The sequence below is a fragment of the Passer domesticus genome, chromosome 13, assembly GCF_036417665.1.
Source record: "Passer domesticus isolate bPasDom1 chromosome 13, bPasDom1.hap1, whole genome shotgun sequence".
NCBI lineage: Eukaryota > Metazoa > Chordata > Aves > Passeriformes > Passeridae > Passer > Passer domesticus.
In genome coordinates, this window is record NC_087486.1 from 6,256,702 (window position 1) to 6,284,393 (window position 27,692).

General features: G+C 55.7%; 2 protein-coding genes across 2 annotated transcripts; both read right to left on the reverse strand.

Annotated features, from left to right (window-relative positions):
* Window positions 1–197: 197 nt before the first annotated feature.
* Window positions 198–20,888, reverse strand: LOC135279866 (proton-coupled amino acid transporter 1-like). Its single transcript, XM_064387410.1, has 11 exons — window positions 20,756–20,888; window positions 17,451–17,598; window positions 16,677–16,767; window positions 15,991–16,079; window positions 15,666–15,761; window positions 14,905–14,989; window positions 12,626–12,844; window positions 12,314–12,412; window positions 10,737–10,903; window positions 5,686–5,855; window positions 198–2,920 (listed from the first exon to the last, which is right to left on the reverse strand). Exons 2-11 carry the CDS (start codon window positions 17,591–17,593, stop codon window positions 2,652–2,654), a joined length of 1,428 nt encoding a protein of 475 aa, XP_064243480.1. The 5' UTR covers window positions 17,594–17,598; window positions 20,756–20,888; the 3' UTR covers window positions 198–2,651.
* Window positions 20,889–21,750: 862 nt separating this feature from the next.
* Window positions 21,751–26,623, reverse strand: GM2A (ganglioside GM2 activator). Its single transcript, XM_064387845.1, has 4 exons — window positions 26,332–26,623; window positions 24,385–24,537; window positions 23,355–23,537; window positions 21,751–23,241 (listed from the first exon to the last, which is right to left on the reverse strand). The coding sequence occupies exons 1-4, from the start codon at window positions 26,446–26,448 to the stop codon at window positions 23,086–23,088; spliced, it is 609 nt and encodes a 202-aa protein (XP_064243915.1). The 5' UTR covers window positions 26,449–26,623; the 3' UTR covers window positions 21,751–23,085.
* Between the last annotated feature and the right edge of the window lie 1,069 nt (window positions 26,624–27,692).

Genomic DNA, 27,692 nt, shown 5'->3' on the forward strand with positions numbered 1-27,692 from the left:
AAATGAGGTCAAAAGAAAAATTAAATTTTCCAAGCAGCAAAGCTGGAACACTTTTATTGAAACTCACTAGGAGGGGAAATTTTGTGTGCTGTGTGGGGGTGGGAGCAGCACAGGTTAGAATCCTGGCTGCCTGCTGGGCTCCACATCTCCTCCTCTCACTTCTTTTGGAAGAAAAATCCACACTTCACACCCCCAAAGCCTTTACACATAAAAAATAGATCATATTTATTGATTAAAGTAAGAGACATGATTCAGGTGCAGCACCAGCTCTCCTGCTGGGCAGGCACCTGTGCTGTACACTGACAATATCCATAGGCACAAGACATGGACGTGACCATTGCTATATTTACACAGACAAGTTTCTTGGTTACTGAGCAGCCTACAATACACAAGTGTCAAGTTTTCGTGTCCATCCTTGACCCCTGGCTCAGCAGAGCCCCTCACACCACATGTACCACCAGCACAAGTTGCCCCATCTTCAAACACCCCTGCTCACCCCAATAAAAGGGAAGAGCTGCAAAACCCATTTTAATGCTTCTGTGATATCCCAGTCCCCTTGGACATGAGGTCTTCACTGCTGCTTGCAAAGTGAGTTTGGATGCCAGGAGCCTCATCAGCAAACCCACTGATGCCCAGTGCCAGGCTGGGGACATGCCTTGGCACACAGCTGTTCCTAAAATGTGGCCAGCCTTCTTCGAGTGCACTGCTAGCAGGGCAAGGGGAAGCATCACACATCCCCTGCTCCTCACAGCACTGCCTCCTTTGCTTGACAACTCTGACTCAAACCCAACCCCAAGGGCCACGCTGGGGTCAGTACACAGAGACGGACATGAATATTGCACTTGTCCCGCCTGTGTCATGCCCTGCAGCCCCTTCCCAGCCCCGGGTGCTTCCTCTCTATCCCCATGGTGCCCTCCAGAGGGAGGAGTTGAGTTAAAGCTTTGCTCTGCTCCTGACCAAGCCAAAACCTTCCCCAGCACAGCCTCGGAGGAGACGAGGTGAGCCCCAAGAGATGCAGGGAGCAGAAGAGGGGCTGGAAAAGGGCACAGACATGGCACAGACCCACCCCACACCTGGCCATGGGTCCACATACCAGCATGTGGCACCCAGAGCTGCCAGCCAGGGGCACAGTGCAGCCACAAGCAGCACCCAGGAGAGGCAGGCTGCAGGGACACTGCTCCACACAGCCTTCTCCTCACAGAACCTGGTCAAACACCGAAAATAACTGCAAACCTCACCCTCCACCAAAGAGGGGAACACAGCCCACTGGTGCTGTACTCAGCCTCCTTTCCCACCACCCAGGGAGACATGGCTGCAGCGGGATGAGGGATGAAGGCTCTCCAGAGAGAGCTGGCATTTGGGAGATGCTGCGTTAGCAGGCAGGAGTTCGACCTGTCCTGTGGAGGATGCATTTGCTCCCTTGTCTTAAAAAAGTAGAAATCCAGTAAAAAGGCAAGGAAACCCTCTAGGGAGGAAGCTGGGCTCTCAGAGAAAGGAAAGCAGCAGCGCCACAGGACCATCCCCACCAGGCATGCACCAGCCACGACAAAAGAAGCAACAGGAGCACAGGGAGAAGTGCCAGGGAGCTGCATCCTACAGGAGGAGAGGAGCTGGGCAGAAGCAGAGGATGCAGAGGGAGTGCAACCAGGAGAGGAAGAGTTAAAAACAGAAATATCATGGAGTTTTTGTGTGTGATTTGACATTCAGTATCAGCCTGCAGACACAGGCGGAGCGTGCCAGGGCCAGCTCAGGCACTGTAAACAAGGTGATGTATTCTTGTGGTGTGTGGGTGGCACGTGGTGACCCCTGGGGACACCCCATGCCACCCAAAGGGGACCAGCTCAGCCCCTCATTATGGCAGAGCCTGTTTGTTCCCCACACACCTCAGTTCTGTAAAGCTTCTGAAAGCCAAGCGTTGGGCTGTGCGCTGCATGGGGATAAAGAAGTGTCACTACTGAAAGCATGGACCAAGGGACAGCAAACCCTCCCAGTGCCCAGCTCCAGGGCCTGCTCAGACTTCCTGCTACAGGCAGCTGGAAACAGCTGAAGCACTGCAGGAACCACTGCCCATGGATGGGGATCCCACTGAGAGAGAGCTGTGGGCCCCAGCGCGCTCCTCACCTCAGGCTCTGCCCACCCTCCCCACAAGGCTGAGGTGAGGAGGGAGCTCCACGCTCTCTAACCTGAGCTGAGGTTTGTCTGTTGCTGTAAAAATAAAGTGCTCAGGGAAAAAAAAAAATAAAATCAAACTGGCACAAAAAAGAGTAGTCCCTGTTCCCTGCCCTGACTAAGGGACAGGGGAAATATGGAAAGGTTGGGATTTTAAAAAATAATAAAATAAAATCTACATCCCTGGGATTCCTCACCTCTCAAAGTGCCTATTTACAGAGGAACTGGTTTGCTCTACACCTGCCCTAAGAGCCCCCCCAGGGAAGGCACTGCCCCAGCCTGGATCCCACCTTGCAGGCAGAGCCCAGGGCAGGATCCTGCTGCAGCCGGGCGGCCGCAGTGCTGGGCAGCCCCGTCCCCTCAGAGACCAAACCCAGCATGCTTCCCAAGCACAGAGGGGATGCTGTTCCCAGGAGAGCAGTGCCCAGTGTCCATGCAGCCCCAGCTCAGCGTCCAGAGGGGCCAGCGGGGCGAGGGGACGGTCACTGCACCAGGACAGTGGTGGCGTTCACCACGGTGGCCGCGGGTGCCACCAGCTCCACCAGCGCCTCGTACGTGCCCACCACGAAGCCCACGAAGCCAAAGAGGCTGATGGCGATGTCCTTGGCAATGACCAGGGGGTGCATGCCCTCGGAGTAGTAGGTGGCAATCTCCAGCAGCGGGGGGAAGATGAGAGCCAGGGCGCTGCTGCTGATGGAGCCCACCAGGGAGATGACGAGGTCCAGGCGCGGGATGAGGATGGCCAGCACGCCTGGAGGAGGAACAGACACGGGACAAGACATCAGTGCTGCCACCTCCCACATGGCAGAGGCTCCTCCCCGTGTCAAAGCTAGCAAAACCCCACCCAGGGATGCACTAGTTGAGTCCCACCCCTGCCCTCCTCCCTGACAGAAGACAAGTCTGCAAATTTTTCCAGCAGCTCCTCCCCAAGAAGCAATTAAGCTGTTAAATTAACAAGCCTTTTTGTCGCCCTGGGCGCCCCCAGAGCGAGCTGCAGGGCTGAGCAGGATGGGTGCCGCTGGCTGCCAGCATTCCCGACCCCCCTGTGCGAGCCAGCACCCCTGCTCCCCACACCTGGGGAGCCATAAAGCCTCAGAAACCCCATAAAAGCAGGAGAAGGGAAGAAAAAGGCATCTCCCCCCACCCCAAATCAATTCGTGTGGTTTGTGTGTGTTTAGAGCTGCTCCAGCAGCAGCACGCCCACGGCACAGCCCGGGGGAGAACATTTGTTAGGACTCATTTGTTAGGAGAAAATTGCAGCCAAGGAAAATCCCCCTGGGACACTCCTGACAGCTTGAGCTTAGCAGTGGGAGCATATCCGACATATTCCTGCTCCTCCTCCTGCATGGCACCAGGAGGGGACACAGGGATGTCACCAGAGCGCTGCAGAACACAAGAGAACCCCCCTGCAAGGAAAGGAGACCTCAGTGCTTAACCAGTGACCAAGAGAAATAAATTGGTTTACTGCTTTGAAAGCTTTTCTGCTTAGAAACAGGAGACACCTAGAACCATGGCAGGTGCAGTCCCTGTGGAGAAGGGACATCTCAGGGCTCCTTATTGGAGAGATTTGTTCTTTCCTTGGCCATCAGCTACAGGCAAGAGAGCCTCCCTAAGCTGAAGATCATCCATGGAACTGCATGGATAGAAAGAAGGAAAGATGGAAGAAGGAAAATTTGGGAGACTGAATGTGTCACCACTGCAACACTGCTGTTATCTGGATAAGCCTAGAGATAAACCATCCCTTCCCCAAGGAAAACAGCAGCAAAGGTCCTGAGCCAGTTTATCCTGGTGCTCAGCCCTGAACAGAGCCAAAAGAGTGCTCTGACAGGTGACTGCTGCAAGAAGCACCCCTGCTCCAGCAGCTTCTGAGGAGAGCAGAGCAGCTCCCCTCCAACAGCATCATCAGCCCAACCCCACACTGCTCTTTGGACTCAAAAGTAAACAAAATTATTAACTCCCCTCTAAAACAAGCAGATTTGAAGCACCAGCTGCAGTCCCCAGCCTCCGGGGAAACGGTCTGATTTCTGCAAGTATTAATTCAAAGAGGTTTTAAACATGCTGGTTTTGAAGTTTAAGCTTGAAAGACACCCATACACCAGATTGCATCCTCTCTTTGGAGCCAAAGCCCTGGTGGGGGCTTGTTGTGCAGCCACAGAATCATCCAATGAATATTCATGCAACCCCCCTAATGCTTTTATCCTCAGCAGGAGCCACAGAGATCCCCTATATGGAAGGGTGAGGGGAGGAGGTACAAAGGAACCTGCAACCTTCCACCAACACCTCTGCTGCCTCTCTACCCTCAAGAGGAGAGCACTGACAATGCCTAAAGCTATCCCATCTATCCAGCCTTCACTTCCATGTTTTGGCACAGCCCAACATCCTCCAGGAGAGGCTCCAACCCCACAAGAAAGTTCCAAGTTCATCCACAGCACGAGGGTGACCACAGTATATGGCCCAGCATGGCAGGATTTCATCCCTGCACCCTCTGAGGACATCAAGGGTTCAGGAACTCAGCACAGAGATGGGCCTTGCCCACCTCTGTTAATGCAGCACTTCTGGCCTTTCATTAGTGAGCCAGAAACAGCAGCACCTTCTCTCAGCCAGCTCCACCACCCCAGAGTTAGCACCACGCTCCTCTCAAACCCAAACCAAAGCCAGCTGGGACACAGGGCCAGGTACCTGATGCTCAGTTCTGGTGCATCAGCAGCATCGAGCCATGGAGCAAAGCTCCATTTCAGCAGGGGACGCCAGGGAGCTCAGTCAAGCATGTCAGCTGTGCTGACAACAGCAAGCATTGTGTCTTCAGGAATCAAAGCCAGCCGAAATCAGATACCACCTGATTTGCTGCACACTGTTCCCAAAGGTCCATCAGGCTCGAGCCAGGAGCCTGCTCCACCAAAACCTCACTACAGGCCCCACACACCATGAAGGGAAGGGACCATGTGGGGCTGCTCCAGGCACACCTGCCCAGCAGCACACCAGAGCTCTGGTTATGGGTCACCTAGCCCTGTCAGCTGTCTCCTGCTGTGCTCCATGCTCAATGAGTGTGTGGGCACAAGAACAGCCCATCCCTCACAGTCAGTGACTCCTCTGCAGTCGTGTCCCCATCACACAGGCACGAGAAGCCTGGCTGCACACTGCCTACAGAAAACAGCCTCTAGGCTAGGCTGGCCTGGCACTGAACCCTGTGCTGGATGTTCCATGCAAACCCTGGTGGGACTTGATGTCCTGCAAAACTGCCATCCCCAGGCCTGAGGCTCCACGGGGATCTGCCACTTCTAAACAATGCAGCTTCCTACTCCTCCACTGAGAAGACTGGTCCCATACACAGGGGGCAAAGGACCACTACTGCTGCTCCTTGGAGGCCACTTGTTTGTATCAGCCAGGCCCAGGCACTGCCAGCTGTGAGGCCTTGACCAGCAGGGCTAAAGGTGCTGGGGCGAGGGGTGAAGGCTCAATGGGATGAAGGTGCCACAATCTCATAGGGCAAAGTCAGACAAGGGGGTTTGTACTCACAGGTCACACAGACCAGGGCCACCCTGAGGAGCAGGTTGATCAGCCAGCCCCAGCGCTCCGACACCCGGGCCACGAGGGGAGGGATGATGATCTCAGCAGGCACGTAGAACTGCACGGCGTAGGTGAAGAAAATCCCGAAGGAGAAGAGCAGCTTGACAGCTTGGTACAGCCTGCAAAGGACAAGGACACAGTGAGACAGGTTCTTGCTCCAGTCCCTGCAACGTCAACAGCAGAAGGGGAATGTTCTGCAAGAACTTTTGTGAGCTAGGGGTCTCAACTCCTGAACACTCTTAGAAAATTAGGGGTGATGCATTTAATTCACAAGCACCTTCACCGAGCAAGAGACAGCAAAGACGTGTCAGCTGCAGCCATGATTACACATTCCAGCTCCTGCTTGGCTTCTGAGGAGGGGGAAGAGGACAGCATTGCTGGGATAAGCCTGGGCTCCCATGCAGAGTGAACTCACAATGTTCCAAAAGCAAAGTGATGTGAACAGGCAACTCAGCCTCCTGATCAAACAAAAAGGAGCAACTATTTTTGGAATGCTGCATGATACATGTTTGGGGGGAAGCAACTTAAAAGAGCAGTTTGGGCTGAGCAGAAGGAAGACAGAATGCAGACAGGCTGCAAACAGCACCTTGGGCTCACCCCAAGTCAAACCTCACCATGCCCCAGACCCCACAGTTATACAGTGTGGCTGCAGGAGAGAGCCCATCACAGGTGACCAGAAGGCACCTCCCACCCCATCTCTGCCCTCAACTTCCCAGCAGCAGAAAAAGCCTCTCCAAACAAGAAGTAACATCTGGTTACCTCACATATGGTCCTAGCCCTTCCCCAACCCAAGACACACTAACCAAGCAGAAAAGATGGGTCCTGGCCATACCACTTGGGTAAATATGGGGTGGATCCAAGCTGAGGAATGCATCTGGCTCCTGCCTTCCCTCTACCTTCTTTGGGCCTGTGCCCTTCTGTCTGGTGGATCTCAGCATCCACCTTCTACAACAGCCTTAAATCAGAGAAATCCAAGTATTCCCATGCAAGACAGCTTTGAACACCAGTGGCAGAGTCTGGCAAAGTCAAACATTTCCCACAGATCGAGTTAGGGATCACCTAAGTGAATGGAATGTTACAAAAGTCTCTGGGACCAGTCCACATGTGTTCATGGTTGCAGCCAACAGGAGCCTGAAGCCACCTTATCATCTTCAAAAGAGCAGGGTGCTGAGGGAGAGGATCTGCTGCCTTGGGAGAAGGATAATAGCCACCTTCAAAAAGGATGAGGGAAGGTCCAGGCTAATCAGCCTCACCTCAGTCCCCAGGAGAATATGGGTTAAGTCTTCCTGGTATCTATTTCCAGGCACATACTGGACAGTAAACAGCCAGCAGGGATTTGCCAAGGGGTGAGCATGGAAATATCTTCATCAGTGACCTGGATGAGCTTTCAGTGAGCACATTCTCATCAAATTCCAAGCAAGATCAAATTGGAGAAAAGGCTGACAGCTCAGAGCAACAACATGTCACAATCAAAGCTCAAGTGCAAACACAAATTCCCACACATGGGAAGAGCTGGGGCCAGGAGAACAGGACCTGGGGGTCTTGGTGGGCAGCAGACTGAACATGAGCCAGTAGCAGGACCCTGCAGTGATGAAGGTCAATCACAAAGCAGGCTGTGTTAGCAAAAGCACAGCCAGGAGATGAAGAACAGGGCTCAAGAGATTATTTTTTTTGTTTGGGGCTTGTGCATCTTGAATATTGTGTCCAGTCCTGACTCCAGGACAGGACACTGACTTACTCTGCAGAGCAAGTTGAGTACAGGCTACTAAAGTGGTTGGGGCTGGAGCTTGATGTACAAAAAGAGGCTGTAAGCCCTGAGCTCATTCAGCATGATGAGAGGTTAAAAGGGGATGTTATTAATGTCTTCAGCTGCCTAATAGGAGGGCATGGAGGAGAGAGTGACAGGCTCTTGTTGGAGTTGCACAGTAGAAGAACCAGATGCAATGGGACAGAGCTGCATCTCCAAAGGAGGGTTAAGGGCCAGAAGAAGGGCCTGGATTGGTAGGGAATCACTGTCCTTACTGATATGCAACACTTAAGCTGGTGAGAGACCCAGTGATCCCATGGTATCCTCTCCAATCTGAATTACCCTGAGGTTCCAGAGGCAAACTGAACACAAAGTTATCTCCAGAGTCCAGAGGGCACCTGTGCAGCCACACGTGTGCACAGGAGCCTTGAGCCACCAAGCCACGGCTGGCATATCTTATCACTGTATTCCCAAGAAAGGGATTCTATAAAAGCCATCATGTGCTCCAGGGCAATCCAAGATTAATAGTTGTTATTAAAAAAAGTACAGAAGAAGGCTGTGTACCTGTCCTGCACAGGTCATGAACCATGACAACAAGATCAAAGGGCATTTTAAATACCAATTCAAGCATTACCCTTGATTCACAGAAAACAAAGGCCCATGCAGGGCCCTGGAGAGGCACTCTGCCAACCACAGCAACGCCTGCTTCAGCCAGATTGCCATGCCAGGCCATCCCAAAAGGCTGCAAGAAGTGAAATACTCTCCTGGGACCATAAGCTCTGTCATTACCTTCAACTGGCCACATGCAACCCAACAGCTTCCCCCTCATTACAGCATTTCTTCACCCTTCACATAGTGCAGTGAGGCAACCCTTCCTAGGAGGCAAGGAAGGATTTCTGCATAGCAGCAACATATTTTGGACACTGTGGTTAGACCTGGGCACTGGGAGCTGACACACTCCTCGTTTGAGGAAGCTGTGGTTTCAGAGAAACGAGACTGGAAAAGTCCTTAGTCACCCTGTAACTCAACGATTCCTGAAACACTCACAAATCTGCTCCAGAGACCCCCAGGCAATGGCTACAGCTCAGGAAGGCTGCAGCACCTCCACCACAATCCTTGCCTTGTCTCCCAGGCTGCAGGCAAACCCCATGACTTCTCACCCACAGCCCTTATGACCAGCTCCTATAGCCCAGCCTTTTACTGCCAGGAAGAAAACCCAGGGGCGAGGCAGGATGGGCAAGACTTTCATTTCAAGAGCAAGTCTTCACCTGTGGCTTAGTCTACAGGAGTGGTAGTGAAGACTTTATCTCAACTGTCACAGCCCTTACTTGAGATAACCCATTTCCAAGTTCAACATCCACTGCCAAGAGGTAACGTGCACAAACACCAAGGTGTCCTGTGTGCCAAGTGACAAGGACCACAACACACCTTCCCTGCAGCTGGCCTGCCACATGCCCAGGCCTCCCCAGACACTGCTTCCAAGGGCTATTCTCTTGTCACTATCCAAAAACCCAATGGCTACTTTTAGGAAAGTAACTTTAGAATACTTCACTTTCAGAAAGTGCTTTAAGAAAAGACAGAAGGTGTGGATACTCCTACAAACGTGGATTTGCACTCTTCTCTCTGTAGCCTAGCAGTCAAAGTAATCCCATTCTAAGGACCTGTTCTAAGGGAATGTCATTTCTCAGGTTACACAGAGCTGAGATTCCCTGGCGAAGACCCCTTGCAGCATTTCAGGTCAGCAGATGTCATTGCAGGCTGTGGCATGCAGAGCCCAAACCTGGAAATGATCTGCTTTTCACCTTCAGCAGAAATAGCAGCATCTCATCCCCTCCACACTGTACTTCTGTTTACTGAGCAGAAGGGATTCATATCTCCTGTGTTTGGCATGGTGGGATTCAGTCCTCCCTACAACACAGGCACATCATTCCACCAGCCCCATCCCTCCTCACTGAGAGCAGGGACCTGGCAGAGCTCCCAATGCCTGCAGGGGACAAGACAAGGCTCTTGGCAGGAGCAGGATCCTCTACCACACCAACACCAACATCCAGCAGTGCAGTCACTACACAGACCCAGCATGAACGAACATCCATGCACTCAAACTGAAAAGAAACCCACACAGCAATAATTAAGGCAAAACCAGGCTTTCTTTTTGTCAAATCATTGCTGTCTCCAGAGTCCCAGCTGTGCTGCTCTACAAGGACAGCATGTGGAAGCACCAGTGACTCATAACTTGAGTCCTGCCCAAATTTACTCCAACAGTGAGACAGTGAGTCCTACTGCAAGGTGCTGGGTGCTACTAGGAGCAGAGAGGATGGGCTGAAGTGGAGGACAGGCACCCCCAGCTCCGGGTCTCACTCTGTTCTTTTGCAGGATTTCAAGCTAGCAGACACCATCAAAGAGGACTGCCTGCATTTCTCCTGTGGAAGAATATGGAGCCATGACACTGAGCAGCCACCCATCCTCAGGGACAGAGCAGCTGCTGCAGCAGCCACCAGCCCTGGCAAGAGGAGAAACAACCCCTCCAGGCAGGCAGGCATGGGATCAGACCACAGGGCTCCAGACAGAAACTGGAGCATCTCAAGAGGCTTCACTAGATCCCAGAGGACAGACAGGCTTGGGAGGCTGCAGAGCTCAGCCCCCACAGAAGGAAGGGGTATCCTCATGGCCCCAGTGCTCACAGGCAAAGCACTGGCTCAACATGAGCCACATCCAGACACAACGTGGAGCACAGAAGTGGGAGTTTCAGCTCCAGGGCTGCAAACAAGGAACACAACCCACACATGAGGGTGTCACATCTCACTCGCTCTGGGAGCTCCCAGCTTTGGGCTGGTTTTTCACGTGCTACATTTGAGGAAGAGAAGTTTTGCACAATTCAGTGAGTTCTGGTATGGCTGCATGGGGGTTATGTTCAACACGTGCTAGCCAGTGCCCTGCTGAGCCCCAAAAAGATGCCACAAGGCTCCAAGAAAACAAGAGCTGCACCTACCCAGGCAGGGACCACCAGAGACCCTGATGAAGCTGCCTGAGCTCCAAGACACTAGAGCAACAGCTCAGACACTACAGCAACAAGCCTCTTCCAGCACATGACAATCCTTGTCAAACTCCTTGAAGTTTGCCTATGGCACAGTTCCTTAAGCTTCCTCAAGCTCACCCAGATTAGTTCCTGTACGGAGTGAGGTCCCCCTCTCCCACCTGCCTATCTGGGCCCTTCATTCCCTCCCCAGTTCCTCCACTGCCCACAGGGACTCACCAGCAGTTGGGCAGGTTGAGTGTTATGCTGGCCTGAATGTCTGCCCCAAAGCGCAGGTAGCCCAGGACACCCAGGCTGATGTACAGGATGGTGACAATGGCCATCCCCACGTAGAGGATGACTGGGAACTGACGGGGGTTCTTCATCTTGTTTTCCAGAGGCAGCACCTGGAGAAGAGGAGGAGGAAGATGACAGAGCAGCAGGCTGCCTGTTCCTCTATAACCCTCAGGCCCAAAAAGAAGGAGAGGCAGCCCCATGGTCAAGCACAGCCCATCATGCCAGGATGGGATAGTCCCACATGGAGATTGAAGAATCCAGATGAAAAAAAACCAACTGTACTGGAGATCAAATTTCTGTGCTCCCATTGGAGCATAGCAAGTCTCCAACAAATCACCCACACCCTTGTCTTAAAGATGGGACCTGCTCCCTGCCCTTGGCAGGAGCTGTGCCCAGTGCTGGGTCTTGGGGCAATGCCAACCACCCCATATCTTGGGTGTGTTACACTCTGCACCCCAAAGCAGCACAGCCATGCCCACTATTTTACACCCTCCTATTTTCCCCAGCAAATTCTGGAAAGACTAAGACACACTCTGCTGTGCTAGCAAGTTTGCCTGGATAGATTCCAACCAGGTAGGACAATAAAAAAGAGCAAGGAGAGGTAATTCTCCCACTTCTATACTACTGACACTAAATATAGGCCTTCAGCAAACAATTTTATAGCTGTCCTTGGGTGGTGTTGATTTCAAGAAGAGAGACAATGGCAGATCTGGTGAGGAGGCAGGACAAGAAAAACTTTTATTTGCTTCTTCACCTCTAAGTAATGGGAGGAAGAGAGCATTTGTGCCTCAGTGCTGGCAAGAACCCTCAGCCCAGGGCACAGCATTCAGTAAGCACTCCTCCTGTAACGGATTTGGCCCTCTCCAGCCCTGTGTTTACACAGCCAGCTTATATTAAGAGATGAAAACATTTTTTCCTCCTTTGAAGGGAGCTCCCGGAAACAACTCACATCTTAGGGAGTAATTAAGCTCTCCACCCACCTAGCCAGCTTTTTTCACAGACACAGTTGGTCTATTTACAGCATCTTGCACGAGAGGCCCATTTGCATGGGCAGGCTGGGGCCACACGGCTGCCAAGGGAGATCTCGGTGCCCCCGCAGCCGGGTGGGAAGGGAAGGATCACATCTTTTCATGCACAACTTTTTGGCCTCCCATTTAGGCAACTTCAGGATCCAGCCTGCTCACAAGACTCAGGACAATTCCTCATCTGCAGGTCAGCTAGCAGAGCCCAAGGCAGAGTCTGCTGTGATTCACAATCTACTGCCAGATAAAGCCACCTCTAAAGCAGCAACCAACCTCCTGAGGTTTGGAGCATGTGCTCCTCCAGCCTCAAATGGAAGCACCAGAGTTTGACCCAGGAGATAGCCTGGAGCTAAAGCTAACAGCATCATCCAGAATTTGGGCTATTGTCAGAGAAGTTCAGCTGCAACTGCAGCTGCAAGGCAGAGCAGGTGCTGCAGCAAGTCCGAGCAGGGCTGAGCCTCCTGTGCAGCAGCCCCACTGCCACATGCCCAGACTTACCACACCAATGCCTTCAAAAGCAAAGATTGCAGTGCCAAAGAACAGAGGGTAGGTCTTCCAGGCTGCTGCTAGAGGCAGGTTTCTGGGATCTGGAATATCCTGGAAAAAAGCCCATGTAGAGTTCAGATACAGGAGGATGGGAAAGACCTCCCTGTCACAGCCCCATGCTGTAGGGAAAGCCCTGCAGAGCAGAGGGAACCATCAAATACAAGCAGTACCCCACAGCATCCAAATACCCCATTGCCAAGCTCCCTCCACCTGGCAAAACATGGGACAGCAGAGAAAGGAGAGAGGGGAGCCATACACACGTACCCTGACGATGTACTGGTAGATCACTACAAGGCTGACAAGCATGGCCACGTTGGCCAGCATGGAGAAGATGGACAGGACCTTGAGGTTCTGGATGAACGTGAGCAGCACCACAAAAGGCAGGATGGAAAGCATGTACAGGCGGGAGTCCATGGTGGGGGTCATCACCACCGTCCTGTTTGGGCTGCAGTCATTGGTGGTCCCGTTTGCAGCAGACACAACCTGGGGAAGCACAGGAAGCCCTGGTGAACTTCATCACATAGGTCTAAAAGCCACATGAATCTTAGCAGCCCATCCCAGTGGGTCAGAGTACTCCAAGAGCTCACTTCAAGCACAGCTAGCTGATTGAAATCAAACCAACACGTGTTTTCAGACAGCTCTGAAGCAAATCCCTGTTATCTTGAAGGGGGCAGAGGTGGGACTGGCTATGGCACCTGAGTCAGGCGAGCAAATCCTGCCCAAACCCAGATACACCGAGCAGGAGGACTCAGCAGCCAGGCACACAGAGGGCAGAAAGCACAGGCTGCATGTTTGCACTGCCCACGAGGTCAGTTGAGAAGAAAGAGGCACTAAGTGCTATTTCCAAAGGTATCTTTTCCCTCTTGCTGCCCCAAGTTGTTATCTAAGTCAGAGAGTCCTTCAGTTACCCAGTGCCCTGTTCACATGCAAGGACATCTGGAAACTACTGCTGGCCCCCAAGTTCACTTTCTCATGACAAACCATTCTTTCCTTGGGGTCTTTCATTCCAAAGGCACTCCAGGCCATGTGCTCACTTCTAGAGGCAGCTCAGGCCCGGGAACTGGGTGGCTGAGCCATCCCCCCCAAGAGCACGGCTCCCTGAATCACCAATACAACCATGACCAAGCTGGTTCAGTACCAGGTCCTGTCCAGTCACTGCAGCAAAGAGCACTCTGCAAACTGATTTAACCAGCTCCAGAGCAAGTCCTGCACCCGAGGAGAGGCTGAAGAACTCTGTGTAAACCAGCATCCTCTGTGGGAAAGGGCAGTGCAGGACCATGCACCCATGGGACAGTGCTGCTCAAGTCCCAGCCTGCCCTGCCTCTTCATGGCTTGCTCCAAAGCCTTCTTCCAAACCAAAGCCCTGCCCAACACAGTGGCACCTTGCCCAAGGTACCACCTGCACCATGACTCTCCACCTAACACGCTATTCCTCACCACAAAAAGCAACAAGCAACACTCCCCTCTCCCCACCCAAAAAAATTCCAAAACCAAAGCCAAGGGGTTTCCCAGCTGTGGCCTAAAAAACTGGTGTGGATTTGCAGGTTTTTGCAAATTTCCCCTGAGGCTTGAGACAACCTTCAGTCTTTGCTGTGAGAGGCTGAGGAGAAAGAAGCCCACCTTGAAGTGGGGCAGGGTGCTGGTCCCAGGGGTGGGGGCCAGCAGCAGCCTAGTCCTGCACACACCCTGGTCCCTCCTGCTCTCAGGGCTGGTGGATCACCAGTGTGGACCCATTTACTCCTCCTGCCACCCCACAATGGGAATCTCCTCACTGCTGCTCCAGGAGCAGAGGAAGAGTCTCACACTGGAGGGACCCCCCCTTGCTCCCCAGGAGCTGATGACCATCACTGAAAAGCTGACAAAGGGCACAGCCATGGTGGCAGTGACCAGAGCACTGCTGCAAGAGCACAGCAGGAGCACATGGGGAAACAAGCTCAGCAGTGCCTGCAAGGCACTGAGCTGGTGGAGGCTGGGAATGGGGACTCATTATTCCCAGTTTCTTACAGAACAGGAGCCAGCCAAGCGGTTCAGGGTTTCTGTTTATTTCCTCCTGAGGCCTGGCAGGAAGAAACTCTTTCTCTAAAGATGTAATTAAGCTTCAGAGCCACAGGATGAGGAAAGAAACTGGAATGCAAACAGATCCAAGGAAGGGAGAAGAGAGTTCACAGCAGGTCCTGGGACCTACACGTTACTATCGACACCAATAAACCAATTAACTGAGGGGGACAGGATAGAAAACGCACAGTCCCTCTGCTTTCATCCCTTTCCTCTTGTTCCCTCACTACGGATGGCCTCACTTTTCCTGGGCAACACAGACACCTCCAGCACCTCTGCAAAATCACAGAGATTCTCAGGAAAACCTGCTCTGTTTGAACAGGAAAACCAATCCTCCAAAATATCTGGGCAGAGTGGACTTTTGTGAGCAGCATATCCTACAGAAACCAGACCTTTGGTGGGAAACAGGGCACAGGAGCTAAGAACAACCCAAGCACCTTCACACCCTCTCACCTCCCCCCAGCTCATGAAGGAGGTGTAAGTCCAACCTGTTTCAGATTGTCCGCCAGAAAGACAAAGTACACGCAGCAGAAACCCAGCTGAGTGATGATCAGGAAAAGTCCCACTATACGCCTGGAAAGCAAGAGAAGAGCATTTGCCAGCTACATCACATGGAAATAGAGCCCTCCCCGAGGTTGGGGTGTACAGGTCACAGCACACCCAGCTCACTTCTCTGTGATCAGGAGAGAGGACCTTCTCTCCACCCAATCTCACAGATCTCAGGCTCTCCAGTGTCCCCCTCCCATCCCTTTCACAGAGTCAGGACCAGCCTCAGGAGAAAAGTCTCCTTTTGGGGTTTAGCATCTCCAGTCTGCTGCTGAATTGTTGGAGCTGGAGACAACACTCCCTGGACACAGGAACAGGTGAATGCTCCCATCCCCTGATGGGCAGTGATCGGTGTGATGCAATGTGGGACACCCACAGGGCAGGGAGCAGCCACTGGACACGTTCCATGTTTAACAAGATGGGCCAGCACTGCAAGACCCTATTCACCTCTGTTATACTGGGGAGACATAATTATCCCACGCATTTAGTGTAAGGCACATCTGGCTGGGGACAGTACTGGATCAAAGACCTCAGCATTACCCTCTGGGGAACACTGAGCACTCAGGGCAGGTGAGCCAAACAGCGTTTTATGTCACTTGTGCTTATCTGCTGACACAGCTCAGTGATCAGAGGCTCTTCTGTCACGGCTGCAGCACATGCTAGGCTCAAAGACAAGTCCCTGCCTAGGGCAGGGGAGCAGTACCTTCCCCAGATGGCATGTGTCCTCAGGCAGGCACTGGGAGTTGCCTCCAGCCCGTACATCACGGCACCTCCATAGTCCACGAACTGCTTCTGGAACCTGTCCAGAGAAGGGAGAAGGATCATCACTTCAGCCCTGTCTGCTAGTTCCCAAAGCAAATAGTGACATTAAAGGAAAACAGCTCCTGTGAAAAAGAACAGAAGTTCCCACCTGAGGCTTTGGAATGGGCAACTTGCTGCTGAGGGGCTTCAGAAAAACCCCAGGGCTTTTTGGGTAAGAGGGAAGAACTGTAGGAGTTGCAGGGCTGAGAAGGGGAGTTGCTCCTTACCTCCTGCAGAAGTGATGGGCACATTTGACCAGGATGCCCATGCAGTGCACAGCCACGACTCCCATCACCACCAGGCTCAGAGGACCCAGCTGCAGGGAAGAGAGGGGGAAGGCTGCACTCTGATGGCCAAAGGCAGAGCTGCACTGTGCCTTCTACTTCCAGACGAAACTCCATGGGCTGGCTGAGTGCAAACACTGCTGGAGGCTGAACCAGAGCTCTGGTGCAGCTCCCAGGAACCAGCCCCCCAGGACCAAGTAACCTGACAGAGTCACAAGCTTTGCAGGAATGATGCAAAAGAAGAAAGTTGGGGCAGTTTGGGTGTAGCAATGTGCTTCCAGGATTGCTTTCCAAACTATCTTGCACATCTCTACTATGCAGGTGATGAAGAGGTCATGACCTGGACACAGCGTCCTGCCTGACCCCAGCAGAGGAAACCACAGACCCAGCTCACACACTGAACTCCCCCACACCAGGCAGCAACAATGCAGGGGCAGCAGGAACAGTCTCAGCAGCCAAACAAAGCCACAGAGCTTGAGGTGCAAACACGTGCAAGTCATCAAACACTGAGAGGTGTCTGGGCAGGGACTCAAGCCCCAACACCCCCAACACTGGCTGTGTGAGCTGCCCAGTGCCCCAGGGTCACTCTGCCCCACCAGCTCCAGCACAGCAGGGCTGAGCTGCCTTACCAGGATGCCAGCATTCTTCACAGCCAGAGGCAGCCCCAGCAGCCCTGTCCCAATATTCCCCTTCAGCAGATGGATCAGGGTCTGGTACCACCTGAGGGAAGAGAAGATGCAGAGGTCACTGTCAGCAGGTGCCCACACCCAGACCATACACAGCTTATCCCGTTAGGGGTGCACAGCAGCCCTGAACTGCTGCAGGGAATGCACATGGAACTCATGATCCTGTCCCCTGAACCCACCTCAACCAGCTGGGACTGAGCTAGGTGGGAAAGCAAAGACTGAACAAACAGATTTTGGATGGGCATTTGCAAAACCAGCTTCATGGCAAAACCCAGCACAAGCACAGCCCAGCACCAAGGAGCTGCACAAGGAAGTCTCTGAGGTGAAGGGATCAGTCTCTGTCAGGCAAAGACAGCATCCTCTGCACACCTGGGCACAAGGAAGCCCCCAGAACACGGCTGGCTCTGAATCTGGGCATGCTGTTTGCTTGTCAGAACGAAGGTGGAATGGGAAACTATTGGGAAAAGCATCAATCACTGCCCAGTGCCAGCAAGCCCAGCTTCACCAGAGAGCAAAGAGCTACACTGGGGCAGCTGCTCACTTGGTGCCAGCACCCCACAGGTGCAGGACCACAACTCTGCCCTCATCACCCTCATGAGAGCTCCCCATAAAACCACAGTTCCACCATCCTCTAGCAAAGTCAGCAGGGAGCCAGCATGACCTCCTCTGCCCTCCCCAGTGCCAGGCCAGCCGAGGAAGGAGGGAAGCATCACTCACGTTGTCCCATTGGCCTCCCCGAAGCGCTGGTAGGACTCGGGGTGAGCAAAGCCATTCATGCCATCAGGAGGGCTCCCCTCTGGTGTGACATCTGTGGAACTGTAGTCATTGTAGTCCTCGCTGCGGAGGCGCCGGGTGGACATGGTCCCTGTGGGGGCAGTGGCATTAGGGGTGCCCAGCTCAACAGCCCCATCCTCAGGCTTCTGGGGGTCAGCCATTGTGCACAGAGAGCAGCTCGCACTGCCAGAGCAAGAGCTCCTCCAGGGCTTTTATACTGCCACATGCTCCCGCCCCAGCAATCACACACTTGGCATGTCCTAAGGTCAAAGGTGCATGGCACATTCCCACTGGCTCTTCCTTCAGGCTCGTGCCCATGTTTTGGGCACACCCAGTCAGAACGGGGTCAGGATCCTGCAGGCAGAGCTGGATGTGACCCAATTCCTGTCCGGCACGGGAGCTGTGTACCCCTGCTCCAAGGGTGGTGAGTGTGACACCACAGGCAGCGGGGTAGGAGGGGACATGCTGGCACTGTGTCCCCTGCTCTGGCACTCGGGATGAGGGCTGTCAAGTGGATGGGCCAGGAAAGTGTAACTGCTTTTAACTTGCACACAGTGTGCTGCAAGGGAACAGCTTGCTCTTGCCAGGGAAGGGAAAGTTTCCTAACTTCTCGTTTTTTTCTTTTCCCTTTTTTTTTTTCCTAATGGAAGACTTTTTATTAAGGAGAACTTTTACAAAAATTTATTATACTCCCATTGAGAGGAGCACAGACCATGTGCTGACAGCAAAACACCTGCCCCAAAGGTTTCACAGCCAAGGAGGGCAAAGGGGCTTCCCAGGATAAGGCACCTGCACAGCCTGGAGCTCTTGCTCCAACAGAAACTATAACTGTGTCCAGCAAGCCAGGAGCACCAGCACAAGCCTCACCAAGGACGCACACCTCATGCTTTTGTCTGGAAAACAATCAGCTGGTTCAATTCCCACACATGCCACACCCAGTATCCCGAACACCCACTGGGAAGGAGCACCAGAGGCAGGGAAATTATGTGTAAGGCTCTTGCACCACAGGCTGGTGACCCAGTCCCTGCCCCACGGCTCCTCTGGGCTGTCATGCCACAGCCTTCACGCCTGCCCCAGCAGTCCTGGTGCTCCCCATCCCTCTCCCCAACACTGGTGAAGAACTGGGAGCAAGAGGAAGCAGCAGAAAAATGTTACTACAGCAAAAAAACTGTCTTGTTTCCTGCCAGAGCTCTTCATGAACCCACCAAGTCATGCAAGCACCTGCCAGATGCAACCTCAGCACAGACCAACACATCTGGCCGTGCCAGGAATGCTCAGCCCGGGCCACCCAGGTGATTCTTCAGAGCACCAGGCATTCCCCAGAGCACTGCTCTGCAAATCTGCCTGCTACAAGGAAAACAGACCAGGAGGGTCCAGCCTGGCGATCAGAAGGGTAGCAGAGAACAAGGGTTTTTCCTCAGGTCTGGATGCTGCAGATCCCAGCTGCTCTGAGCAGTTATCCAGGCCACAGCAGCAGTGCTGTATTTCCCACAGCACCACGCAACACCAGCAGCAGGAAGGAGCAGCGTGTCCCGTGGAGTACCAGGCTGTGGAGCAGCAGTGAGGCTGGCTGGCAGGCACTCCAGAGCCAAAGGCAGCACATGCATCACTCCTGCCCAGCCTCCTCCCTCACAGCTGGGACACGTAATGGTGTCCTGAACCGGCTCTGCCGCAGGCAGGCCGATCCGGCGAGGCAGGGCCGGGAAGAGCGGCAGCAGGAGTTTACACAAGGAAAGCGTTAGAAGCCATTTGTCATCCGTGACAGGCCCAAGGGGCAGGACAGAAACCTGGCAGGCTCTGCCAAACACCACGGGCTGGCAGAGGGCAAGGAGAGCGGGCACAGGGGGTGCAGGACTGGGTTGGGCATGGGTACCCTTCCCAGAGATGGTCCACACAGCATCCAAAGTACCCAAGAGCAGTGACTTTGAGATAAACACAACGTGCTGACATCACTCTGCCTGATCGCTCCCTGTGGATTTTTTTCCCTTTCAAGCAGGCCTGTCTGCTTTCTGCTTTGAAGAGCCAGGGAAATGCATTCATCGTGACTTGCCTGCCTTGTGTCTGGATTAAAGGTTGCGTAGCAGCAGGGAGAGAGCACTCTGCTCTCCCGCAACCAACAAGGAAAAGCTACAAAACTTGTCTCATCCATATGACAAACACTCAAAACCAAAGCAAAACCCCACTACACAATTTCCTCATCATTGGAAAAAGCAAAGGCAGGAACATCTACATTCGGTTCCCACTTCAAACCCAACTCCTCAGCCACTTTCATGTGCTTTTTTTGCCACCCACACACAGAAGCAATTTCATCCTATTAGGAAAGCTGGGGGGGTAGTGACAGCAATTTGTCCCTTACAGTGACAGCCCCATGCCAGAAACCAAAAGCAAGCTGTTACTTGCTGCTGACCGTGACAGCTCTCCCCAGCTGAGCTGGGGCTGTGTATAGATCAGGAAATCTTCTGGAAAAGTGAGCTTCACTGCTGCTTCCCACCATGTGTGCTGAATCGTTCATTTCCAAAGCACTACTTGTGACACAAGGGAAGGCCAACAGCAAGCTCCTTCCCCAGGCCACCATGTCCATGCCAGCCCGACATCTCCCAGTCATCAGTCGTATTGTCCCTGTGCTACCCAGTGCTCCAGAGAAACCCCAGATTCACCTTTCCAACATTTCACAGCATAGCCCGCTGCCCACAGCCCAGCTTCTCCCCACGGACAGAGCTGCTGGGCACAGACCCACCAGCACCCACAGCTCCCACCCCAGCCAGGCTGTGCTGCCCAGCTCCCCTTGTCCCTCCACAGAGCAGCACAGCTGAGCCTGCAGCGTGGGGCTCCCTGCACCCTCCCAGCGCCACAGAGCATCCCGCACCCTTCCCAGCGCCTCACAGCGGGGCTGCGCCCCTGCACGGCAGGGCACGGCCGGACACTCCCGGGGGAGCCCCGCGGGGTGCCAGCACCCCCGTGTCAGCCTCCAGCACCCATGGCAGCCGCCAGGAGCCCCGGGCCCGGAGCACCCGCCCATGCACAGGGGCTGCCGACGAGGCCGCGAGTCCCGTCAGCGCGCCCGGGCTGCCCCGAGCACCCACGGGGAGCAGCGGCACTGCCGGCACCCCGCGCATCCGCCGCGCCCCCGGCTCTGCGGGCACGCGGCGGGCTGACAGGCGGCCGGCAGCGCGCACCCTCCCTCCCTCCCTCCCTCCCGCGGCCCCGCGGTGCCTGTCGCGGTGCCGGTGCCGGTGCCGGTGCCGCACCTCTCCGCCGCCCCGCTCCGCCCGGCCCCGCCGGGCCCGCTCGCTCGGCCGCGCCGTCACGTGAGCGCCGCTCAGCTGAGCGCGGCGCGTGCGCGCGGGGGGCGCTGAGGGCGAGGGGCGGCGCGGCGGCGCCCCCTGGCGGCGGGCGGTGCCGAGGCCGCTGAGGGGAAGGGCGGGAGCGCCGAGCCCCGAGGGGCGGCGGGGACGGGACCGGGACCGGGACCGGGAACGGGAACGAGACCGGGAACGGGAACGGGCAGCGGTCTGGAGCCGAGTGCTGTGGGGAAACTGAGCTTGTTCGGCCTGGAGGAGGCTCGGGGGTGGCTTTATCGCTCTCTACCACTCCCTGAAGGGAGGGTGGAGCCAGCTAGCGTCGGGCTCTGCTCCCAGGCAACCTGCGACATGACAAGAGGACAAGGTGCTAAGCTGCGCCAGGGAATGTTTAGGCTGGGCTTTAGGAAGGCTTTCTTCACAGAGAGAGTGATTAGACTGCTCAGGGAGATGGTGGAGTCACGATCCCTGGAGGTGTTTAAGGATGTGGCGCTCAGCACCATGGTGGAGGGGACATGGTTGTGCTCAGCCATGGGCTGGACTCACAGAGCGAGGTCATGACCACAGAGATCTTCTTTAAGCTCACGGATTCTGTGCTTCCGTGATCCCCCCAGCAGGGCTGTTCCTTGGGGCGAGGCCTGCAGAGCCATGCAGGTGTCAGCGTTATAGAAGATCACCCAGATGAGCGACACCCTCAGAGCCCCTCAGCCTGAACTGTGTCACCCTGGGCCATGGCTGTGTCCCCCAAAGCAGCCTGCAGATCCCTGCCCTGCTCCTCGCACAGGAACTGGCCTCAGGGCTGCTCAGCTCCACTGGCCACAGCGTCCTCCTCTGCTGCCCCACCACCTCCGCTTCCCCCAGCTCACACCCGCATCCACACTATTCCCAGCAAAATAAATGTCACCTCCAGGTTCCCCCCAGCAACAAGAGGCAGCAGCTCCACGTCCTGGTAAAAAGATTTATTAAGAACCTGCAGAACCTGCCCAAAAGGAGGTTGCTGCCCTGGCACTGAAGGGGAGCAGGGGCAGAGGGTTAGTGCTTCTCCAGGCAAAGCCACAGGGTGAAACAAAGTGAGTGGAGGGCACAGAAAGGCGGTGGGAGCACATCTGCGTGGTGCAGGAACACCTGCAGCAGTTAAGGCGTATAAAGTGCTTGTAGAAGACCAGCCCTATCAAGGGGCTACATAACACAAGCAGGCAGGGACAGCAAGGGATGTGGGTGGCTGGTGGCACCTGGCACAGGGGAGTGATGACAGCCTCACACCCTGCTCAAAGCTGCAGCAAGAAGGATGCTGCCTGCCCACATGGCAGTCCCCAGCCACAGCCAGGACACTCCCAGACAGGATCTAGGCTGCTGGTCCTCATGGTCATCTCCCAGTTATCCCATGTTCAGGATGCTGCTGTGTTTGGGTGCCTCTGCCAGCACAGGGGAAAGATAGTCCCAGCACAGCATCCTGCCTCAGATCACTCCCAGAGGAAAAATGAGAAGAATGTGACTGGTTCTCAGCCAGGCTGTGCCCCAGCAGCTCATCACAGCCTTGTGTCCCCCTCTGGAATGAGCACAGCCATCAACCAGCAACCTCTTCTGCTGCTGGGAGCATCACCAGCCTCTTGGTCCCCCCTAACTGGGAATGTCCATGTGGGGCTCGGGTGGTTTCTATCCTCCTGTGTTCCTGTTTGCCACAGGAGGGGCATGGGGAGGTGCCTTCACAGGTGCCTCATGCCACCAGGCTGGTCCCCCATGCAGGACAAGGATGCAGCAACAGCAGATCCAAAGCTGCTGGGTGGGGACATGTCTCCTGCAGCCACTTTGGGGACACTTCTGCAAAACAGCCCTGTGCTCTGGCCAGAGATGGTGGGAAGCAGGGACACCCTCTGCAAATAGTGCTGCATCTCTCTAGCCTGCCCCAGCACCCCCAAACACCCCCTCATCCCCACAGACTGCTCCCAGAAATACTGCTTTTCCCTGGAATGTTTTTGTCTAAAATTGCCCTGATAAGAAAAAAAGAAACTGGATAAAAAATAACAACCCCAGGTCATGCTGGAGTTAGGCTCCAAGGCCACCCTGTCCAGGCAGGAGACACCCTGGTGATGGGTTTGGGGACAGCAGAACAGCCAAAGGGGCCTCTCTGGGTGCAGCAGGGGAGGAGATGCTGGGGGGGACAGGGGCTGCCTCCTCCTGACAGCAGGAGGGATGGACCTCACGGGGATGGGTTGGGACAGGATGGGATGGGACAGGGGACCAAGCTGGAGGGGATAGGAGGGACAGTGTCCCACCCCTCAGTGGGAGTGCAGGGAGAACGCCAGTTTGACACAGCTGAGCTCCTCCCCGCCATTGCTGACCACCACCCGCACGCGGTAGTTGCCGTTGGTCATCCAGGAAGGCAGCTCCACATCGGGCACGTCAAAATCGCTGGCTGGCAGGGAGTAGGAGCCCTATGGAGAGAGGGGACAGACAGGCACGAGGTCAACCAAAAGGCCAGCCCAGCACCAAAGGGCACAGTGGTACCCGCTGGCAGTGGCAGCGTCACCGCGGGGCGCAGCCGTACCGCTTTGAAGGGACAGTGGCAGGGGATGCCGTAGGTCAGCAGGGGCTCCGGGCAGGGCGTGCCGGGTGGGATGAGCTCATCCAGAATGCTGCAGACGTCGTTGTAGGTGCAGCTGCCCAGCTGGTCGATGCAGGGCAGCTGGATCCAGAGGTCACCCAGTGCCTTCTCTACCACCAGCACTGCCTGGAGGGAAGGTGTTCAGTACCAGCACAACCAGCAGGGGCACCCACAGCTCCTCACCAGCCAATTCCCTCAGCTCCTGGTCATGCAATCTTTGGGATGTCCATGAGGTCACTAAACCCCCTCCTGCCTCTCCCTCCTGGCTTTCAGTTCCTCTCAACATGCAGCTTCTGTTCCTCCAACCTTAGTTTGACCCCTTAAGCTAACACCTCTCAACACCTCACATCCCCACCTCCTTCCCGTCCCTTCTGCCTGTCCCAAAACTCCCAGGGTGCTCCCATCCTGCAGCTCTGGCTCCTCACCCCCCCAGCACTCGCCCCAGAGTCCCAGGCCCAAACAGACACCATAGCATTGCTCAAGACAGCCCACGCACACTGGACAAGAAACATGTTCTTTCTCATTCCAAAAAACTTCCCAGAAAGTGTTGCAGGGCAGCTGGCATGGCCCAAGGCTCCCAGAGCAGTGCTGTGGCATGTCCTTGGAGGGAGCAGCTGGGTTGGCTGCTGAAAAACAAGTGCTGCAGTGACCTCCAGAAGCACCCACAGCACTTGGGTTTCACTTCCCTCCTGAAGCCAATACATCCCCAGGACATGAAACGACTCAGGTGGTTTCTGTCCTAGGAACAAAGTTGGGAGCCTCCTACTGAACTGTCTTGCTCCCACCACAGGTCTCCCCATGCCCACTGCCCTGCTCTGGCTTACAGAGTCCAGTGTGCTCAGCCCTGCACCTCTCTGCACCTCACTCCCCAAGGGCTGCTCATTCCTGTACCCATGACAGGCATTTCCCAGCTGCCAGTGGTTTGAGGAAGCTCTGCCCTCCCTCACCACACAGAGGCACATCTGGCACTTACCTTCAGAGGGGAGCCCATGGTCTTCCCACTCTTGACAGCTGCGCTGACACGCAGGCTCCCCGGGATGCTGATGGGGTCGGGTGCCACAGAGAGGCTCTGCAGCACCACGGGGTCCTTCTTGTCACCACAGTTCTCCCAGGCAAAGCCACCAACCTGCAGCACCGAGAGACAGGAGGAGTTAGAGGCAGGGCAAGCCCTGCCTTGTGTTTGCAGGAGGTTTATCCACAGCTGCACCTCTGACCCCTGCCAAACCTCTGCTCACAAAGAGACAGAAAATGACCTTCAGCCCCTTCTAATGCCAGTTCTTGAACTCCCAGCTCTCTGAGACTGAGGACATTGCAGAAACCCTCTGTCTATGTGCCTCTACATGTACTTTACACCCAAAGGTGATTTACCACGCTGCAATTTCCAAACTTGCTTCCCAACACTTCGCATGTGACCAAGGCAAGATGCATCCTTCATGCCAACAGCACCAAGCAAGGTGTGTGAGGACAGGCCAGAGCAAGCTGGGACCAGGTGGTGTCTGCACTGTCCAGTGGGATGCTGGGCAGGGTGGGGGGATCCCCTTGGAGGGGCTGTGGGGTTGGCACTGCCTCCCACCTCATCCAGGACCAGCCCTGCTCTGTGAGCCCTCATCCACCAGCTCCAGCCACCTAGTTCCACATGGGAACAGGAATCACACTCGGGGAGCAGAGGAGTGTCTGAGCTCATCCTCTGCCTGATACACCCCAGGGGCTGATCCTGAGCTACAATGAGTACAAACGAGCCAGGGAAGCAGCATTGCCTATGGGATAATGAAAATCCACATGTAAGGAGATGCCACCTGAATGAGGGACACCTTTTATGTGTCCTGTCTGAGTTAAGAGTCATGCTCAGACATCTCCCCTGTTTCTTACAAGTCACACCAACCTCTCCAGCAACCACCAGTAAAGACACTTTGATTCAAAGGTGGAGGGCTAGCAGCAATGTCTGCAACAGCCACCTCTGAGCCTGCCAGAGGCAAATGGCAGAGACCAGCCCCAGCTCCCTCCCCGAGCAGGTTTGGCCGGAGCATCCCGTGTCCCCACGGCATGACGTGGGGCTCTCCGCGCCTGCTCGCAGCCGCAGAACCGGTGGAGGCTGTATTGCCTGGTGCCACACGGCAGCCCCAGCGGGCACAGCGCAGCCCACGCAGCCCAGCAGCCCATCCCACATCCCGCTCGCCCGCCGGGAGCAGCCCAGGGCAGGACACGGGGCTCAGGACAAGCCGGGACAAGGGGAGGCTGCACCCCCGACGCTGAGCGACAGCTGGGAGCCCCCAGCCCGAGAGTCTGCAGGCAAAGAGGCTCCAGCGAGCGGAGCATCAGTGTGTGGCTGCAGAATGCTGCCCGCCGAGCCCCCTGCAGCCTTCCCAACCGGTTCCCCCTTCCCTCGGGCAAGCGCAGCTTTCCTGGAAAATAAATTTCGATATTTCCCTTCACACCGCGTGAGAGTTACACGTGGTAATCGGCTGTGTCTTAATCAGCGCGTGTTAATGAGCCCGACCCAGAACTCCGTGGGAATAGGGAAGAAGAACCTGGGCTGGAAAAGACTCATGGAGCAGAAACATGAGAGCCGGGATACGATCAGCCGAAGGACGAGGCCGCTGCGCTTCTGCGTTGCGAAGTGTTTGTAAACATTGGATCCCTCCTGCTCCGAGGGATCAGGAGCAACCCGCCCCCAGCCTCCAGCACTGCTCCCCAGCGCGGGGGGCTGCGGGGCTCCAGGGGGTCCATGGACCCCACTCCCCTGCCCAACCACAAACACGCACCCACCAGCGATCTTCCACCCTGACGGGATAGGAAAAGCTCCTGCTCTCCTGCAATTCCAGCGGGATGACGGAGTCTTCCCCCTCTCCGCCCCGCCGAGTCCCCCCGCAGCCCCCTGCGTGCCCGAGGGGTGCGGGTGCGGGTGCGGGTCCCTGCTCACCTTGCCGAGCCGCCGGGCCCCGCTGCGCTCCACCAGCAGCTGCGGCTGCGGCCCGGCGAGCGCGGCCGGGACGAGCTGCAGCGCGCACAGCGCCAGCGCCAGCCCCGCGCACGGCATCCTCCGGGAATGCGCCGGGAACGGTCCGGGAAGGGCCGGGGAGCTGCTCCGAGCGGTGGGGAGGCGAGCGGAGGGCAGCGACCTCGGTGGCACCGGGCTGGCAGCGGCCGGTCTATGAAGCCCCGAGCAGAGGGGATGAGCCCTCTGTCGGAGCCCGGCCCACAGCCCGATTCCCCTCCCTCCCCCGAGGACGCTCACATTTTCCCTTCCCCTTTTTCTTTCTTTCTTTTTTTTTTTTCCCTCCCTTCCCTGGTTTCGCTGCCAAGCGCAGGACTGGACTCGCAGGGATGCTGGGACGGGAAGCGCCGCTTTCCCAAGCTCCCAGAGCCGGCACTTGGAGCGAGGGGGCGGGAGCTGCACCCACCACCCCGGGGCACACAGATCACCCCGCTGCGATGGGGGAAGCACGACCCTCTCCCCAGCACCCACCCCTCCACCCAGGGCTGCGGCTCTCCTCACATCCCACTCGGGGGTGCCCTGGCTGTGCGAGGGTCGGTACCCTCTGGTCAGCGCCCGGGACCCTCACGCTCCCCCCGCGCCCGGAACAGGGCAGGTGGCAGCTGAAGAGCAGAAATATCTGAGCTATTTCAGATATTTGAGACCCTCCAACCCGATGTGTAAGCAGGGGGGAGGGGACGCTGGCATCGGGTAGCCCCTGATGGGCAGTTTGCCATAGTACCCCTACCACCCGTCTGTGTAAAATGCTGGATTTATCATCCCCTCTTCCATTCCTACCCCCTGTCTGCAGATCATTTTCCAGACAGAGCTGCCCCAGGCACCCCCATCATGCTGGAATGGTCACAGGGGTACCCCTCCATCAGGAGTGGCACAGTAGCATGGATTTTCCCACATATTTTGGTGGACAGATGCTTTTATCCTGCGGAGGGGACTGAGCCAGCTGAGCAGACAGGACACAAGTGTGGCAGGCCTCACACCTTCCCCCTGCCACAGCACGGTCAGGAGCCACTTGTGAGACCCTTCCCCACAGTCAGCTCTGCTCCCCCTTGCGCACGGACACTGCTTGGCCTCCCCATATTGCTCCCAGCCCCGGGAAGGGTTGCCTGGCTTGTCCAAACCCCCATCTCAGCTCTATTTTTAGCCTTTCGTCCTTATTTAGCAGCGAGGCCGGGCGGCAGCGTGCAGGCAGGGCGTGGGAGCAGGCAGGGGATGCAGTGGGTGCTGCTCCCACCCCGAGCCCGCAGCGACAACTGCGCCGATCCACTGCCGAGGCTTAGGGGTGAGGA

Excerpts from the sequence above, each read along its gene's own strand:
- LOC135279866 (XM_064387410.1), bottom strand. The coding sequence starts at position 17,593 with ATGTCCACCCGGCGCCTCCGCAGCGAGGACTACAATGACTACAGTTCC. Across the intron at positions 5,856-10,736 it reads CTCAACCTGCCCAACTGCTG|GCTGTACCAAGCTGTCAAGC; the intron begins GTGAGTCCCTGT and ends TGTCCTTTGCAG. Across the intron at positions 2,921-5,685 it reads GGCCCTGGTCTGTGTGACCT|GCGTGCTGGCCATCCTCATC; the intron begins GTGAGTACAAAC and ends TTCCTCCTCCAG.
- GM2A (XM_064387845.1), bottom strand. The coding sequence starts at position 26,448 with ATGCCGTGCGCGGGGCTGGCGCTGGCGCTGTGCGCGCTGCAGCTCGTC. Across the intron at positions 24,538-26,331 it reads GGGCCCGGCGGCTCGGCAAG|GTTGGTGGCTTTGCCTGGGA; the intron begins GTGAGCAGGGAC and ends TCGGTGCTGCAG. Across the intron at positions 23,242-23,354 it reads GCCACTGTCCCTTCAAAGCG|GGCTCCTACTCCCTGCCAGC; the intron begins GTACGGCTGCGC and ends CTCTCTCCATAG.